Raw genomic sequence first — 18,348 nt, 5'->3', positions numbered from 1 at the left:
TGATGTGCAACACATCTGAAATAAAAGGAAGTTACTCATCTTGGTGCAGTAAAGACAGTTCTTCGAGATGTATGTCCCCATTGGTGCTCCACTTTAGGTATCGGGCTTCTCCCAGTGCCACAGATTGAAGATTCGTCAGCAGTGGTCTGCTTGAATGCTCATGCGCGTTAGGTGCCTCATGCTGTTCATGCCGTTTCTTAGAGCACGTGGTCCGGCTCCCACCAGTTCCTCCTAATCGCTGAGCATCTGAGGGTATGTCTATACTACCACCCTAGTTCGAACTAGGGTGGTAATGTAGGCAACCGGAGTTGCAAATGAAGCCCGGGATTTGAATTTCCCGGGCTTCATTTGCATAAAGCTGGGCGCCGCCATTTTTAAATGTCCGCTAGTGCGGACTCCGTGGCACGGACTAGGTAGTTCGGACTAGGAAGACTAGTTTCGAGGAGTAACGGACACTATCGGACATTTAAAAATGTCGGCCCCCGGCTTTATGCAAATGAAGCCCGGGAAATTCAAATCCCGGGCTTCATTTGTAACTCCAGTTGCCTACATTACCACCCTAGTTCGAACTAGGGTGGTAGTGTAGACATATCCTGAAAAACATAAAGGTGAAATTCCAAAGTGGGGAGGAGGTTGGGTAGTGGAGCACCCATGGGGACACACATCTCGAAGAACCATCGTTACTGCACCTACGTGAGTAACTTCCTCTTCTTCAAGTGGTGTCCCTGTAGGTGCTCCACTATAGGTGACTTTGTAGCACTGGCCCAACATAAGGAGGCGGGATTCGAAGTTAAGGTTTCGGCTGCTGTGGACAGCACTACAGAGGCAACTGCTGAGTCACTAATGAAGTTGTTGGGAATAGTGTAATGTTTCGCAAAGGTGTATTTGAGGAGTCCGAGCGATAGCAGCAAGATGACCCCCAATGGGAATGATGCGATGAGAGGGAATGATGTCTAGGGTGACGGCATTCATAATAGTTATGACCATAGTGACGACTAGAATGACGTCTGACAGGCGATGAATGCCTGTAGGAATACCTGCTCCTACGGCTGTCATGGTAGCGGGTGTAAACTGAGATTGTGGGCGATCTAGGAGACCGGGATCTGTGGCTTGTGTACACCGGAAATAGGGACGTGTGCCAGTGCTGGTACTAACAGTGGGGTGAAAGAGACCTGTGTGCCGAGAGCCCTGGTATTCAATGGTGGATCAATGTTGTGGTGGGTCCGCTGATGGAGGTGGTGAAGGAGAGAGAGGCTCTGGTGAAAACGAGATATGTTCTGGACTGGGGGAAGGAGCGATGACCCTGTGTGACTTATGGTGTGCATTCGCCAGTGCCGAGGATTGCTCTAATGCTGACTGAATTGTAGGCTTCACATGAGGCGTAGTCAGCAACGGTGCTTGCTGCGGTGCCAATGTTTGCTGCACCAGCGCTGCCGATCATGCCAACTGCACCAGAGGTGCCATTTTAGGTGCCAAATCTGGCCCCGAGGCCGATAGCAGTGCCGCAAGTGGCGTTAGTGCTGCTGCCGCCAATTCTTTTGGTAGACTTGGCCCTGATGCCAACATGCTATGGGTTAGTTTCTCTTTCTCTGGGTGGTGAGTAAGAGCCATTCCTGAAGTGCCTGGCTTATCTCCGACACTAACTCGTGTTGGTGGCAACAAGCAAGTTCGAGAGGCACTCTTTTTGGTAGCACTACGGGGCCCAGGTGAGAGAGCCTGGCACTTGTTGGCTCTAAGAGAGTCCAGTCGGGGTGGGGAGAGGTCAGTCTGTGGAGGCTGTAATACCTTGTTGAATAAAAGCATTTTAAGCCTCATCCCCGTCTTGTCTTGCTCGTGCTGTTAACATGGAGCAGTGAGGGCATTTTTGTGGGATAGGCCCCTCATCTAGGGAGCTAATGCAGCGGGAGTACCCGTCTGATGTGAGCATCAGTTCCCGGCAAGTGCCGCATTTTTTAAACTGGGTGATCCTTTGTCCTTGTTAAAGACACAGTATTGCGTCGATTCTTTCTCTCTCTCTTTTTTTTTTGTAACAACAATAAAACTAGCGATAATACTAAGCAAACTACAGCTATTAACTCTACAACTAACTATCTAATGATTAACTAACAACTATCTAATTGTTAGTTAGACAATGAAAGGATCTGATGAGAGGGAGCTCCCTCCGTCTGCTACTGAGGATGGTTAGGAGAAACTGGTAGGATCCGGACCACGTGCTCTAAGAAACGTTGTGAACGGCACAAGGCGCCTAATGCACATGTGCGGTCTGGCAGACCACTGCTGACGAATCTCCAATCTGCAGCACCGGAACAAGCCCCGACACCTACCGTGTAGCACCCATGGGGACACCACTCAAAGAAGAATAACTGTTACAAAAGATAAATGAGAATGTTTTTTCTTCTTTGAATGATTATACATGTACATTTGATGCTTGGTGACTTCCAAGCAGTGATATAGGTGGAGGGATCAGAGTTCATCTATACACAGACTGTACAGTAGCACAGTTCAACCAAATCTGGCTTCATCTTTAGAATATTGGATGATGGCATAATGGGAAGTAAAAATGTTCACCATTTTACTTTAGATAGAACACTCATGTATGTTATATATGAGGATATATGTTATCTTTAAAGAAATCTGTATGCTGTGATTTGGAAATACCATAATGCAGTCTTTTAATCATGAAAATGCAATTTACAGATGTAGAATTTTCTTTATTTTTCTTTCAACATAACTGCACTCAACATCAAGACAACATCAAACTTTAGAACCTACAAGTCGAAGCATGAAGGGACATACGAATGTTTTAGCATATTGGGCATGTAAATACCTTGAAAAGCAAGCAGCAATTGTGCCATGCAAACGCTTGTTTTCACTTTCAGTTGATGCTATAAATAAAAAGTGGGCAGCATTATCTCCCCTAAATGTAAACAAATATATTTGTCTTAGTGATTGGCTAAAAAGAAGCATGACTGAGTGCACTTGCATGAGGTGAATTGAACAATACTATTTCCTATGTTTATCTTTTTCACAGTACAAATATTAATAAAAAATAATATAAAACGAGACCTGTACACTTTGTATTTTGTACTTATAATTTTCAATTACACTTTGTAATTGAAATCAACATTTAACTATAGAAAATACTATTATTGTTTAACCTTATGGTTACAGTGGTGATTATTTTGTTTAATCTACTTAATTTGTGTTAATCTGTTGCACTGTGATTGACAGCCCTAAATAAAATACAAGAGTACTCAGTCCACTCACCACACTTGCAAAAGCAAAATGAGCAACTTCAGCAACTGCCATGGGAAATAAGAAAGAACTAAGAGGCCTCTGGCAGGGATATTTATACCGGTGCCACCAGCTCTTGCCACCGTGACAGATACTACTGAGAAGAAAATTTCTGGTGCCTGTAGATGGGGTGCACACACACAAGAGGGGAATGCACATGTGCATACCCTAAGCAAATGTATATCTTGGTGCCAAGGCAATTTTTTTAGGAACTGCCTGAAGTTAAATTAGGGATGTAAGCGACTACTTGACTATCCGATAAGCATAAGCTAATTGGATAGTTGAGTAGTCACTTGACTAGTTGCTTCACCACCACCCCTCCCCTGCTTGCTGCCTCTATCAGAGAGAGATAGCAAGGGGGAGGAGCAGGAGCTGAAATGTTGGCTGTTCCCTCTGGGCGGGTGCTGCATGGGGAGCGCGGGGCCCGATCTGCCACTTGCACCGCTTGCTCCCATGAGGCAGCCTGGCTGAGCAGCACAGAAGGCAGCCGAGTGCCACGGTGGGAGGCAACAGCGCCACCCAGAGGGAAAAGCCAGGGGGCAGGGCCTGGACGAGCGTGCGTCTCTGCTGTCAGTAAAGGGTGCCAAATTCAAAAGGAGGAAAGCGGAGCAGACACAGAGGGTGCGGAGGAGACAGAGGAGAACAGAGGACAGAGAGAGAGTGAGACAGACGCAGCAGGAAGAGGAGAAGAGAAACACAGAGTGAGAGGCGGGAGGGTGAGAAGAGAAAGAGAGAGAGAGGGAGAGGCAAGAGGCAGACGAGGGCTGAGAGAGAGAGGGAGAGGGAGAGGCAGTAGGAGGAGAAGAGAGAGAGAAGCCGTTTGCGCTACTTGCTCCCATGCGGCAGCCCGGTTGAGTGGCTCAGAAGCCAGCCGAGCACCATGGCTGGAGGTGAAGGGGGGCGGGGTGGTGACGTACATGCCCGGGGGCAGGGCCTGGATGATCATGCATCCGTGATGGAGACAGAGGAGAGTGGAGAAAGAGTGAAAGGCAGGAGGGGGAGAAGGGAAAGAGAGAGACGGAGCAAGCAGCAGAAGGCAGAGGAGAGAGAGATGGAGCAAGAGACTGGAGGCTCAGGAGAGAAGACCGACGTGGAGGAGAGACCTGAAAATCCCGTCTTAGGACGGGCTAATTGGCTAGTATTTGTAATAAAAAATGATATAAAGTGAGCACCCTACATTTTGTATTCTCTTTTGTAATTGAAATCAATATAATTGAAAATGTAGAAGAATCTCATCCAAAAGTATTTACTTTCAATTGGTATTCTATTGTTTAAAGATGTTATTTAAACTGAGATTCTTTTTTTTAATCCTGATTAATTTTTTGAGTTAATCGCATGAGTTAACTGCAATTAATTGACAGCCCTAGACTGAAAATTATCAGAGTTGTCTACAACTGCTCCGTTAACAGCTTTGAAATAATTGACGTTATTAGTTCACTAGAAGACTTACCCAGCATTGGTCGGGTCCTTCAAGACAGGTGCCTGGGGTAGTGGGGGTGAGGTGGAGAAGTCAGAGCAGGAGGCTAAGGATGTGTGTGCGGGGGGGCGTGGGTGTCTAGGAGTCAGGACTGGGAGTGAGGAGAGGCTCAGGGCATGGGGCTTGGTGTCTGGGGTAGTGCAGGAGTCATAGTTGGGGGTGAGGAAGATCTCAGGGCAGGAGGTGGAAGGTGCAGGAGTCAGGGCAGGGGACTGGGAAGCTTAGGGCAGAGAGTGGGGCAGCTGCTGGCTTCTCCCTGGGACTCACCAGGAGTGTCAGGAGCCGCATGGGCCGCCTGTCAGCTTATCCCTGGGGCAGCAGAGGCTGCATAACAAGATTGGTGGCTTCTTCCCAGGGCAGCAGGAGCCAAGCTGCTAGGCAGCCACTGCTCCCTGGGGTTGGGGCACTTACTGCCCCACTGTGGTCATTCTGAGATATAATTGTCCCCTGGGATTGCTGCCCTACTGTGATCATTTGTGAGTATAATTGTCCCTGCTATTATACCCCTCTCTTTCCGTTTGATGAGAAACAATCTCATTCCAAGCACATGCTATTGTCCTGGCACAACCAAACTCTGACCTTGCTTTAAGTTATGATAAGAGGAAGCTGCCTACTAAATTTGGTGGTTCTAACTCTTACTCTTTAGGGATATAGCAGGCAGACACAAGCAGACTCCCTGCCTGCCCACCTCTCACCCTCCCCACACACAACTCAGAATCAGAAAAGTAGCTGCCAGGTCATTTGTCTTTCAACAGCTGTGGGGAGGAGAGGAGAGAAGAGGCTTCATGCGCTACCCCCACCCCAAGCACAATCCATGAACTGCCTGTTTGAAGCACAGGCTGTGCATGAAGTACCACTCTCCCTCCCCTCAGGCTCATAGCTATTCACAGGCCACATGGCCCCTGCCATGGCCATCATGCTAATGAAGCTTGGGATATTTAAATCCCCTCTTCATTAGCAATTTCGGTTGCCTACATTTGCATCCCTAGCTCAAACTAGGCAGGCAGGCAGGCAGGGAGGCTGCCTGAGAAACGTGCGAGGCTACTTGCTGGGAGTCACCTAGTTAAGTCTCCCAGCCAGAGCCTGTCCTTGGCACCCCAGTTCCTCTCTCCCCGACGCCTTACCCCCCTACTCCTGCCCCTTAACCCACATACCTCAAACCCTCTGCCCCCTCCAGCACCCATACTCGCACCCCAATTCTCTGCTTCAAGTCACAAGGCAACCCCCTGCATCCCAGGCCCCTGTACCCCAGTCATAACCGCCTCCTTCACCCAAACGCCCTCGCAGATCCCACACACCTCCTACACCCCAAGCTCCCGCTGTACCCAACCTCCATCCCAGCCCTTCCACCTCCTCCATTAATACCATGGAAGAGTGGAGCTCTTGGCCACTTTCTAAATTCTTGGAGTGGCCTCCATCAAAAATAATGCCCACCCTTGGTTCAGGAAGAGGAGTTGTTGAACAAAAGGACTCTCAGACGGATGGACAGACAGATGCACAAAGTTTTTAAAATATATAGTAAAACGATTTAAAAAACAACACTGGTCCTATAGCACCTTAGGGTACATCTACACTTGCTCCCTAGGTCGAGCTAAGGATGCAAATGTAGGAGACCGAAATTGCTAATGAAGCAGGGATTTAAATATCCCAAGCTTCATTAGCATGATCTCACTGGCACGTTACCCCACTCAACAGCTGATTCGAAAGTGAAAGTGCGCGCCGGGACGCAGTAGTTCGAACCAAACCCCTTGGTTTGAACTAACATTACATTTTTTGAGGAGTAACATTAGTTCGAACCAAGGGGTTTAGTTCAAACTAACACATCCTGGCACGCACTTTCAATTTCGAATCAGCTGGTGAGCAGAGTAACGCGCCGGCGAGATCATGCTAATGAAGCTTGGGATATTTCAATCCCCTCTTCATTAGCAATTTTGGTCACCTACATTTGCATCCCTAGCTCAAACTAAGAAGCAAGTGTAAACGTACCCTTAGAGACTAACAAAAATATAAATAGTATCATGAGCTTTCATGGGCACAACCCACTTCTTCATATGACAAATATGGGGCAAGGGGCACAGATTATATATTTGTCATCTGAAGTGGGCTGTGCCCACGAAAGCTCATGATACTATTAATATTTTTGTTAGTCTCTAAGGTGCTACAAGACCAGTGTTGTTTTTTTAGTTACAGACTAACACGGCTACCCCCTGAGTAAAAAGATTGTTATTATTCAGATTATCACATGATTAGAGTACAATTATAGGCATTAGGTGGTGCCATAAATGTGACATTAATGTACAGGAACATGTTTGCTTTTCATTAGTCAGTGTTACACTGAGAAATTATTGTAGAAGTCAGTAGAATAAAGTCCTATAACAGATATGCCAATGCATACGTATGTTCTCTGAAACATCATATAGGGATTACTTCACTAGGAATGGTAAGACCATTGAGAACAGCCAGGATGTTTGCTACTGCTTCTTCTGTCATCTTCCGAGTGGCTTGGACTGTAGCAGTTCCAATGTGAGGAGTTATGATAATGTTCTTTAATTTTAATAATGAATGATCTCTGCAAGAAAAAGAAAGAATAATTAGAGGTGAATTTTACATTGTTGTTGTCATATTCACTAGAACAGAAAAGCGCCAAACTGTAGAGCAGCAGTAACTGGCAAAGTTTTGCATGTGGATTGCCAGTTTTCCTGACCAGATGGACTGGACACCAGTTGTGGCAATGGCATCTGGTCTGTCCTGTTGGGAACACTGGCAGCCCTACGTGAGGAAGAAGGACAGTGATACACAGAGGGTTGTACAGAGCAGGGAGTAAATTTGCCCACTTCTGCACAGGCCTTTATGTCACTCAGGCTGCTACAGAGCTGCAATATGAGACAATAAAGATCTATTTGCACCACTTGTGCATAACAACCTGAGGATTTGGCCTCCAACAGCTTATAGGCATTTGTAGATGATGGATATTGACATTGCAAATATATTTTTTGCTTTCTCTCATATGCATGCATGAAGAGTTTAAAACGTTGGACATAAGCAACTGGCCAGTGATGCCAAAAGAATCAGGATTGGAATTCAGGAGTTGCTGACTCCTAATCTTGTACCCAATGTATCAGAATAAAACTCTCCTGCAAAAATATGCAAACTGCTATGTAAAATGTGATTTAGATTTGAAGATTCAAATAATTTTGAAGAGCTTTGAAAGAATTTAAGAATGATTTTCAGTATTTGTAATCCACATAATTTATGATCCATAGAAAGAAAACAGTTTTCTACCTTGGCAGAGGTTCAGGGTATGTCACATCCAAAGCTGCAGCCTTAATAGTCCCATTTTGGAGAGCTTCCACCAATGCATCCTGATCAACTACTGCACCTGTATTAAAAAGATAGTGTCTTTTTGCCATATCCAGATACAGTACAGAAGAAAACTAATCTTTAGATAAATTCCATCTCTAACTCAGAGGAAAGGTCCCATAGTACAATTTAATATTTTATTGGATTTACATCTCATTATAAAAACAAGACCGCTTTCTAGTAACCAAACAAAGTAAAAAAAAAAAAAAAAATTTTTTTAGCACATACCATGGTCCAGCGGACAGGGCACTGGATGGGGATTCAGGAGACTTGGTTTTATTCCTGATTATGCCATTGACCTGCTCTGTGATTTCTCTCTGTTGCTATATCTTCTTCATCCCTTTATCTACATTGTCTATTGAGACTGAAATCTCCTTGGGGCAAAGACTGTCTCTTACAGATATATATAGATTTAAAAGCCAGAAGGGACCACTGTAATCTTCTAATCTGACCTTCTCTGTAACAGAGGCCATAGCAATTTCCTGAATTAATTCCTGTTTGAAAAGACATGAACTCTCTTAGAAAAAACATCCAATCTTGATTTTAAAATTGCCTGCCTAACCCTGGGTAAGTTGTTCCACTGGTTAATTACCCTCATTATTGAAAAGTTTCACCTTATTTCCACGTCTGAATTAGTCTAGCTTTATTTACACCACTCCTTTTTCTGATAGTTTGAAGAGCCCATTATCAAATATTTGTTCCCCATGGAGGTATTTATAGATGGCAGTCAAGCCATCCTTAATCTTCTCTTTATTAAGAGAAATAGATTGTGCTACTTGAGTCTATTGCTGTAAGGTACATTTTCTAATCCTTCAATCGTTCTTGTGGCTCTTCTCTGAATCCTCTCCAATTTATCAACACCCTTTCTGAATTGTGGATACTAGAACTGGACACAATATTCCATCACCAGTTGCATCAGTACAGAGGTAAAATAACCTGTCTCCTCCTTGTGGAGGCTGCCCTCTTTATGTCTCTAGGATCACATTATCCCTTTTGCTACAGAGTTGCACAGCAAGTTGGTTCATAGGGCTGAGCCCCAGTTAAAGAATCAGAATTACCCTTTAATGAGATTTACCACTCCACATTACCTCAGTTGCCCCAACCAAACGTGCTGAAGGCACCTGTGATGGGGTGGACTGAGCTCTGAGGCTCCCTACTAGAGGCCTTGGGGTCATGCCACACCCTGCCCCAGAGAAGTCATAGAGAAGTCCACCAAATAGGCGAGAGTGACTGTAGAGGAAGCAGCCAATCAGGGGATAAGAAGCTCCTACAAAAGAAACTGAAAGACCATACACCAGTCTGTGCCTCTGTAGTCCTGGAGGCTGGTGGGTTGAGAGGCAACGCTATGGACAGCTCCATGTGAAGAGCTACTGGAGACTGCTGGACTGTGATGGGCCTTGAGATTAGATACAGTATTGTCTCCAGGAGGGGAAGCCCTAGTGGAACCATTCTCTCAGTTCCACAAAAGCCTCCACAACTCCTTTTGAGAGGCATAACAGGATGGCTTATCCCTTAAGGGCTGGAGGCCTGAGACTAGCTAATTCTGATTACTGAAGACACTGCTGTAGCCTATCTACGCCACACTAACGGCCTTGATGGCGCATGATAGAGGAGAGATGACTCACCAGCACCAGGGCAGACAGGGGACCATGACCCCACATTTTAACAAAAGAAATAGAAGTACAGAATGTATGTCCCCTGCAGGATTTTTCTCCCAGCAAAATAATAGATTCTGTTGAGGATATGCTGCAATTATACCTTTTGCCCATCAGGAGCCACTATATTTCCAAAAGAAAGTGCATCTGGCTCATCCCAGGAGCAGCCAGACATGGAGAGAGTGGGAACACTTTGGCTTTGCCCCTACTCTACCAAACTTCTTGCCCCCTTGAGCTTAGTGCCTTATAAAGGGCAGAAGAAAGCTACAAAGAGGGAAAGTAGAGGGAACGAGAGAGGTTGCTGCAGGGAAAATTCTTACATTAAGGAAGCTTGTAGGCTAGAAGCCAGGGAGCTGGAGGCATTTGTGAAGAAACCTAGATGGGGTTTTGGTATAAAAGTTTGGGCCTAAAGGCCAGTGACAGAAGGCTGAGCTCCAGCGAAGCAGCACTGGAAAATGGGCTTTGAGAATAGATTGGCACAGAAGAAGAGCTCTGGCGGTCAGAGAAGATACCAAAGCTAAGTATGGACTCTTATGTGGTGACAGACTGTACATGGGACCTTGTGGACTGTTATGAACTATTTCTGTGATTAAACTGACCCCCAGCAGAGGTGATGGTAAGACAAAGAGAAGCCCTTGTGTTGTCCTTCAGCAGCCCTGACAACAGGGAAACAAGCAGCTATTGTAGAGGGCTTTTGGCCATAAGGAGTGCTCAGGAGGCTGCCAAGAGCCAACCCTGTGATGGGAAGTGTGGATGTTCAGCACGAATCAGCATCTGGGCTATGATTCATTCATTACTTATTACTAGTAAATTATTGCCAGCTATTTTGTGTTCTGAACAAAACATGGAGGAAGACACAGACCTTGGCCGAGGGAGCCTTTTGATGCAAAAAGACAATGTTCAATTCAGCCTTAACTATAAAGCCACAACCAGGGATTCCATCACACCTACCTCTGCTGATATTAATGAGAGTAGCAGAGGGTTTCATCAGCTCTAACTCCCTTTTCCCAATGAATCTGAATGTTTGAGGTGTTAGGTTCACGACCAGCATCACGAAGTCAGATTGCTGGAGCAAGTCTTCCATCTTTTCACAGTAGCAGGCACCAACAGCCTTTTCCTCTTCTTCTTTTCTGAGTCAAAAACACCAAAATTAGCTTCTATTCATAAAAATGAAAACCATGCCGCTGTTTCTACTATTACTACTCCACTCCTATGGAGGATGGAAAGAGCACATAGTTGCTATAAACCAATGTCAGTGCAATTATAGAAATATAAAATGGGGAGTTCAGGATTTGGCACACAGCTTGGTAACAGCTTCAGAGTATAAAATATAAAAATGGTGTGCAATTGGCTAGCATGCATTTGTGACGTTGCCTTCTCCGAATGGAGTCAGAACTTTTCAAATAGATAGGGTTATCTCCCTGTAGGTATACTTGATCCTGCCTTAGTGCACAAGGTGATGCCTTAAGGTCCCTTCCAGTCCTATGATTCTAGCGGACAGTCAGAAGATCTAAGCTCTACAGCTGCTTATGAAGATTCTCCTTAGCTGAAATGGGAGTGCTGTGTTTAGGAGCTGAAATTCTTCAGTTCTTTCTGATGCTGTATATGTAGAGTTTGACTGTGAGGTATTTTTATAGTAAACGATTCATTACAGGTGGTAAAAAAAGACAGTGAACAAAGACAATTTCAGTGGTCACTGCAGACAGGAACATTGGGCTCTGGTGTTGAAGATTGCTGTACCTCAAAGAAGGCCCTGTAAATTAAATGTCACTTTTTATATAACATTTTCTGGTTCTAATATGGCTGATTAAATCCACTTTCTGCTGCTGCAACATGGGAGAACCAATGAAAAAAAATTATCCACTAGAAGACTTACCCAGCATTGCTTAGGTCTTTAACTCAATTTTTTTTTGAAAATCAAATGAATGGCCTGCAGGCTGTCCATAGAGGGGAGAGGAGGCTCTGGGGGCCAGTTCCAGCCTCCAGTGCCTCCCCTCTCCCCACCATGGCCTGCAGGTCTACAGCCTGCCTGGGGACAGATGGTTCCCAGCCCTCGCCTCTCTGGGGGGGGGGGGGGGGGATGAATCCTGGGTGAGGCTAGGGGTCCCGGTCTGGGGGGTGTTGGTACCAGGGTGAGGGGTTTATCTCCCCAGCATTATTTTGGGGCAGTAGAGCCACTTATCCATTCTGTTGCAGAGTCCCACCCCCAGCTAGCCACTCTTTTACTGGTGTGCCTCCCCCTGTGGTCACTCTACCTTATAGCTCTCCCCTGCACTCACTGCCTCCAGTGGTGACTGTGATTATCACGTCTCTACTCTCTCTGCCCCCTTCCTTACCATGCTCTGAAAAACAGTCCCATTCCCAGCACTTCCCATTTTCCTGGTACAATCAAACCCTGACCTTGCTTTAAGTTAGGGAATGAAGAAGCTGGATACTAAAATTGGTGACTCTAGCTCTTACCGTTTAAGAGGAGTTCTTGAGCAAATTAACTCTCAGATACACACACACACACACACACACATGCAACTTACATGGTGTTGCCTGATCCTTCAGAGCAGGGAGCTGACAGTGTTGCGGGGTTGTGGGTGCAGGCCTTAGGACAGGGCTTTGGGGATGTGTGTGTGGGGGAGGGAGAGAATGCAGGAGGCTGGGGTGGGAAAGTGAGAGTTGGGGGGGCGAGGAGGAGCTGAGGAAGGGGGGGGGGGGGTGTCCCATCCAGCAAGGGCCTTTTTTCTCCCCCTAGCTGCCAGGGCTTTTCTTCTCTCTCCTCCCTCCTCCAAGTGCTGTGGCCAAGGGTCAGGAGGGGAGGAAAGGGTTTGAGGCAGGGGAGCTACTTATTTGGTGTGCTGGCAGGCAAGATGCTGAAGCCCCAGCCCCACTGGCCACTCTGCACAATAGCTCTTCCCTGTGGGCTCACTGCCCCCAGTGGCCACTTTCATATCGTGTCTCTCTGAACAGTAGCCCCTTCCTTTGCATGTTATGGAAAACAGTCCTTTTCCCAAGGCTTCTGGTTGTCCCGCCACAACCAAACCCTGACTTTGCTTTAAGTTAGGAGAGGAGAAAGCTGCATACCAAATTTGGTGGCCCTAGCTCATACCATTTAGGAGGTATTCTTGAACAAATGGACAAACAGACAGACTCTGATATTGATAGATCAATAGATAAAAACAGTAAGGAAGTTTGTGTTAAACAAAACTGGGCCAGTTCCTCAACTCTTAAAATAGGAGGTAGTGGAGGTGAGGGGAACCCACCTTCTAAAGATGCTATATATTAACGACCCTTTCTCTCCTGATAAAGATATTTAAATTGTGCTTAAAAATCATGCTAAATATATTATACTAACCTGTTCTGTTGCTGGCCAACATTTTCAAACGTGGCTGGTCAAAAAGTTAGGCGTCAAAATTCATATTTAAGAAATGAGTGACCTGATTTTCAGAAGTGCTGAGTACTCACAGCTCCCTCTGAAATCAATGGGAACTGTGATTGCTCAAGACACTCGAAAAATCAGAGTGCTCATTGAAGTACAGTATATAAATATGGATTAAGGCATCTAACATGTGGCAACCGCATTTGAAAATTTTGACCCCCAACAATGATGGCAAGTCTCACTGGAAAGAGGCAAGGAAGCTTTGGTATAAAGAGATTCTTTGGGCAGGTTTTGTAAAAAAAAAAGTAAAAATAATCGATGTCCAACTTTTAAAAGAATTTAAAAAGCCAACCCTGTTCTAGTTTGCATCAGATGCACATTTACCTCTGGTTCCTGTTGTGATACAGAATTTTCATTTCAAAAGCTTTGGCCCTCTTGGCTACCTTATACCCAATGCTGCCCATGCCGATGATACCGAGAGTAGCACCCGTGACTTCATCTCCCAGCCAGTCAGCAGCAAAATGTTCAGTTTGTGGAGAAACTGAAATCTGACAGCCTAAAAATAAAAAACGCAGTGTGAGAAATGGATACTTGATGGATGAATGCTTCCATGTTTGCAATATTCTCTTTGAAGCTTGAAAATAACGTCTCTTTTCCTGCCAGTTAAGACATTTTCCATTAGGCAAACTTTGATTTCCCTCGCCTCCTTTTCTAACAGGGTAAATCCCACCATTCTCTTCGTGAAGATACCAAGATATAGCTGAAATAGTATAGTTTTTTTGCAGGAACAGTGATGCAAGATTTATGAAGTCCATTTAGATGACAGAATCCTCTGTTGCACTGTAGAGGCCAGCTAACAGGGACCCTCTGAATCCTGTTGAGATGGCAACTTAGGGCAAGGTAGAATGAGGGAAGAGTGGGACAGAGCCCAGAGAAATGAGAGAACTGCTGTGTTTCCATGGAGAAAAGGGAGATTCCGTCTTCCCAGCCTCCATACATTCTCCTCTGCACCAGGACACAGCTTACACTTCAGCTATACACTGTGCAGAAAGGAGTTGCCCCTTAGAGCATAAATTAACAATGGCAACACAGTAAAGATACTTTTGTTAAAAGTATCATCACTGATTCTAAGATTATTCTGCAAACAGGATTTATTAGTGTGAGTTCTTTGCTGTAGCAGGAGTGCAAAGCAAAGTTGTTCAGTGGGTTTCACAGCAAAATACCTGCTGAGGTGATGGAGACCCAAGGTCTGATATCCATGGCCTTGCACCCTTTTTCAGTCATTTACATTGATGCCAAGAGCATATTAATGAATGGAGAATTTTAATTCACTTTCATTTTTCATTCACTTTGGATAGGTATAAAGAACTACACAAGGTACAGGAAGATTCTAGTCCAGACAGTAGGACCTGTACAGAAATTAAAGCACCGAATGTAGATAGAAGCCTTAATTCTCTTGTTTTTGCTTTCAGTAGAAGCTGGATTAGACTCAGAATATGGGAAACAATATAGAAAAAGCAGAGCCACTTGAAAAACTGAATGTTTGGAGCTTTTCTTCCTGTAAGTATTCTTAAACATTATTTCAATCAGATAACCTGTGACACACTAAAAATTAAATATGCTACAAATATAGCTGTCATGATTTATGGAAATATCAGCAAAGGAATGTAAAAAGTCACCTTCCACTAGCCTTCTGGCAGATGCTAGCATCAAGGCCATCCCAATATCTGCAGTAGAGTCAGAAACAGCATGTGGAGTATTGGTCACTTTAATGCCAAAGCTAGCGATCAGTTTCAAGTCCAGGTGATCCACTCCTACCCCAGAGTTTGCAATCACCTTTAAGTGAGGCAGGCTCTGGAGGAGCTCCCGGTCAATGACTGGTTTGCACTCATGTATAAAAACAGATCTGATCTTTTCATTCAGTCTTTTTTTGTTTTCAAGAAATTCCTTCATGGTGATAAGATGAAAATGTTTCTTCAAGAGCTCCACATGCCCTTCCAGGACACCATCTACACCCCCTATTTCATGGATCAGAAGTCCAGGCTGTTCTTGCTTTGCCATGACCTGCAAAAAGAATTAAAAGAAATACGCCCTTGAATATGGGAAAAGAGCATATTTGTAAAAATACCATTCAGTCGGTATGATAGGGTGTACCTATCCCGCACCAGTTTAGCAGGGGTTAACCACATGCCATGGGCCGAGGAAGCTGCACCCTCTGCACTTTGCTAGGAATGCTTTAACTAGAATCAGAGTATAAAAGAGAGTCTGAGCTAGGCACCAATGAGAACACATGTGTGGCAGGCTCTAGTCAGGGGGCTGTAAGAGCTCCAGAAGCCAGTTGGGCTGAGACGCCTGTGGAACCCCCGCCAATATGGAGGAGAGACAGCAGACACCATGTGGCTACCAGCATTGGTAGGAAATGGCCCAGGGAACTGAACTGTATTAATGGGTGACCAAGACTGATTATAAAGATGTACTGGTTCCCTACAGCCCTGTGTTGGGACTTGGTGGAGAAGTGTGAGCCGGGTTCCCCCATCCCAGCTGCCAGTCAACACCCAGAAGGATGAACTCTGTCACAGAAAGACAACCTTACTGACTCTGGTCTTTTAGCCCTATTGCCATGAGCTGCAGGGCTACTGCATAGAACCAGGCCACTTGAGCCATCAACTATCCACTTGGATAACGCCCCAGTACTCTGACAGGCTGAGATGGGCTGTACCTATCCCCTGACAGTAAGGATCATTTAAATCACCATTTGTAAATTTGTACTTAGTGGTGCTATATACTTCCCTCAATGACAAATGCAAATCCAAAATTACTAACTTGAAGTCAATGGAGTTAATCTGGATTTACACTGACGTGAAGGCCTGATCCAGCCAATGGAATAATTGGAATCAATGGAATCATACCAGTGACTTCAATGAGTACAGGATCAGACCATGACAGAGCAGATCCTCATCAGGCCTTGTGTCGGTAGGGGTACTTTGAGGTATAATAGTGAATTATTCCTCATAGGGATGTAAGCGAGTAGTCGAGTACCCGATAAGCCTAAGCTTTAAATATAGTAGAAGCTGGGCTGCCTGCGCGCCCAGTTCTACTACAGTTAAACTGCAGAGCCACAGCAGGTGTAGCTCCTGGACTGGCACAAGCCGAGACAGAGGAGCTTCCCTTATCGCCTAATCGTGTAGTCGATACAAATTGTATCGACTACACAATTAGTCAATTACCCACCTCTTCACATCCTTAATCCCTCAATTCCAAATACATCATTCATTTTAGTCCCAAAGTTATTTCCATTCCACACAATTTGGCAACCCTGCATTTTTATTCCTGAAAATTATTTATCTCTGTAATAAGGGATGAAGAAAGATAGATTATTAAAAGATCATTTTAAATTGTCTGTGTGATCATTATCGGTTGTCTGTTCTTCATTTCAGGTCTGCCAGGATCCAAATCTGGATGTAGAGATCGAGAAGTATGCTAAAAAGAATCAGAGCCTGTAATCCTCAACAGGATTCTGACCAGTCCATGCTAGAAGTACCAGAGCTAAGAGGGCATTCCTTGTGGATTCACCCTGTTGCACATCTATTTAGGGGATTATGCAGAATCCGGGCATGTAATCGGTTGATTCTACCAAACAATCTTCTGGTCTCCCACACAAACGAGGCCTTGTTTACACTACATCTTGTTTCCCTAAAATTCCCATTACAGCTACCAATGGGAACCCTAATCTAGACCTGCTGTAAGCCATATTGTTGATAATGTGGCTCACTTTGTAATTGCTATTGTTACTTTGGCTAGAACGGACCCAGGTCCAATGTTTGAAGACATGCCCCTACAAAATAAAATATTATACAGACAGTTTAACAAGCATACATTTAAACCATTTCTTAGAAGAAATAATTCAGATCTTTGTTGACTAAAGAAGATTCCCTGTAAATAATAAATAGATTTTTTTAAGGGTCTATGGGCACTGGAGTTAAAAAGTTACTTTTTAACTAAAGTTGCAGAGCATGAGCACTCCGTAAGGAAAAAACCTTTATAATTTTCATATGCCAATGCTTTGCAGCCAATTTGTCTCCCCATGCCCAATCAGCTGATCATGCATTTTAATATAAAGGACAGTAACTGACCAGAACAAGATCAAGAAAATAAAGTAATTTAATGAACAAAGTAATCATGTTAGTACAGTGAAAAAGTCCAATCTATTCTAGGTGTGGCTGCTGTCAACTGACAAGACTTTTGAACTCTGCAATTCACACTGTTGCAAACCTTATTAGAGTCTACTCTAACCACATGCAGACATTAGAATTCTTAAAGCATCATGCAGCACAACCTCCTAATCAGGGAAAATTAGATTAATCATCCAGGATAAAATCTCTTCACTGACTGTCTTTAGAATGAAAGAGAAAATAGTGGAATTACACTTTTTGTTCTTAGTGCATTAACCTTCCTTCTCACTCAGATCTGTACTTATTTTAGAAATACTTTCTCTACATTCATAAGCAGAAGTTAAAACCCCCCTATTTTTGCAGACCGTGACTCCTCACCCTACTCTTAATACAATGCTCTGATGCTGGGTATATCTACAAAGCAACTGGGATAACAGATACAAGTAAGCATATCTGAGCTAGCTCTAACTGAGCTAACTCACTAAAAATAGCAGACTAGCCACAGGAGTTCAGGCAGCAGTACAAGCTAGCTCAAGTCCATACCTGTGGTTCTAGGAGTACGTATCCCATTCTGCTATCTATGCTGCTGCAACTACATTACAATTTTTCAGCAAGTTAGCTTTATCAAAAGTTATCAAAGCTAACTCAGCCAGGAATGCCTATGTATAGTATAACTGAACTGCCTGATTGCAGTGTAGACACACCCACAATGGTCCAGTGATAGAGATGTAGCCATGTTAGTCTGATCTTGCTAAAAGAAAAGGAAAAACTATGTAGCACCTTAAAGACTAACAAGATGGTTTATTAGGTGATGAGCTTTCGTGGGCCAGACCCACTTCCTCAGATCAAAATCTGGAAGAGAATTGGCATGACCACATATACCAAAGGAATACAATGAAAAAAAAGTGAACACATTATTGTCAGTTTTATAATGAAGTGTCTGAGATGTTTTACATCTGCACTTGAAAGGGAATCCTCTGAACTGTCATTCATGTTAAAATTCGACACTTGCCAACAAGGACT

At 44.4% G+C, this 18,348-nt stretch overlaps 1 protein-coding gene across 2 annotated transcripts in view; it reads right to left on the bottom strand.

Moving 5' to 3' along the window:
- Nucleotides 1–2,690: 2,690 nt before the first annotated feature.
- Nucleotides 2,691–18,348, bottom strand: part of LOC102453456 (putative 2-ketogluconate reductase) — a 16,643-nt gene continuing 985 nt past the window's right edge. For both annotated transcript variants that reach the window (XM_006134015.3, XM_006134014.4), the window contains exons 2-6: nucleotides 14,833–15,217; nucleotides 13,538–13,709; nucleotides 10,738–10,916; nucleotides 8,054–8,150; nucleotides 2,691–7,340 (exon numbers count right to left, since the gene is read on the bottom strand). In XM_006134015.3, coding sequence (XP_006134077.2) covers nucleotides 7,184–7,340; nucleotides 8,054–8,150; nucleotides 10,738–10,916; nucleotides 13,538–13,709; nucleotides 14,833–15,214 — 987 coding nt within the window. In that variant the 5' untranslated portion in view covers nucleotides 15,215–15,217 and the 3' untranslated portion in view covers nucleotides 2,691–7,183. The remainder of the gene's footprint in view (nucleotides 7,341–8,053; nucleotides 8,151–10,737; nucleotides 10,917–13,537; nucleotides 13,710–14,832; nucleotides 15,218–18,348) is intronic.

This window comes from Pelodiscus sinensis, chromosome 2 (genome assembly GCF_049634645.1).
Source record: "Pelodiscus sinensis isolate JC-2024 chromosome 2, ASM4963464v1, whole genome shotgun sequence".
Taxonomy (NCBI): domain Eukaryota; kingdom Metazoa; phylum Chordata; order Testudines; family Trionychidae; genus Pelodiscus; species Pelodiscus sinensis.
The sequence above is the reverse complement of the archived record's forward strand: the minus strand, read 5'-3'. Positions and strand labels throughout refer to the sequence as shown.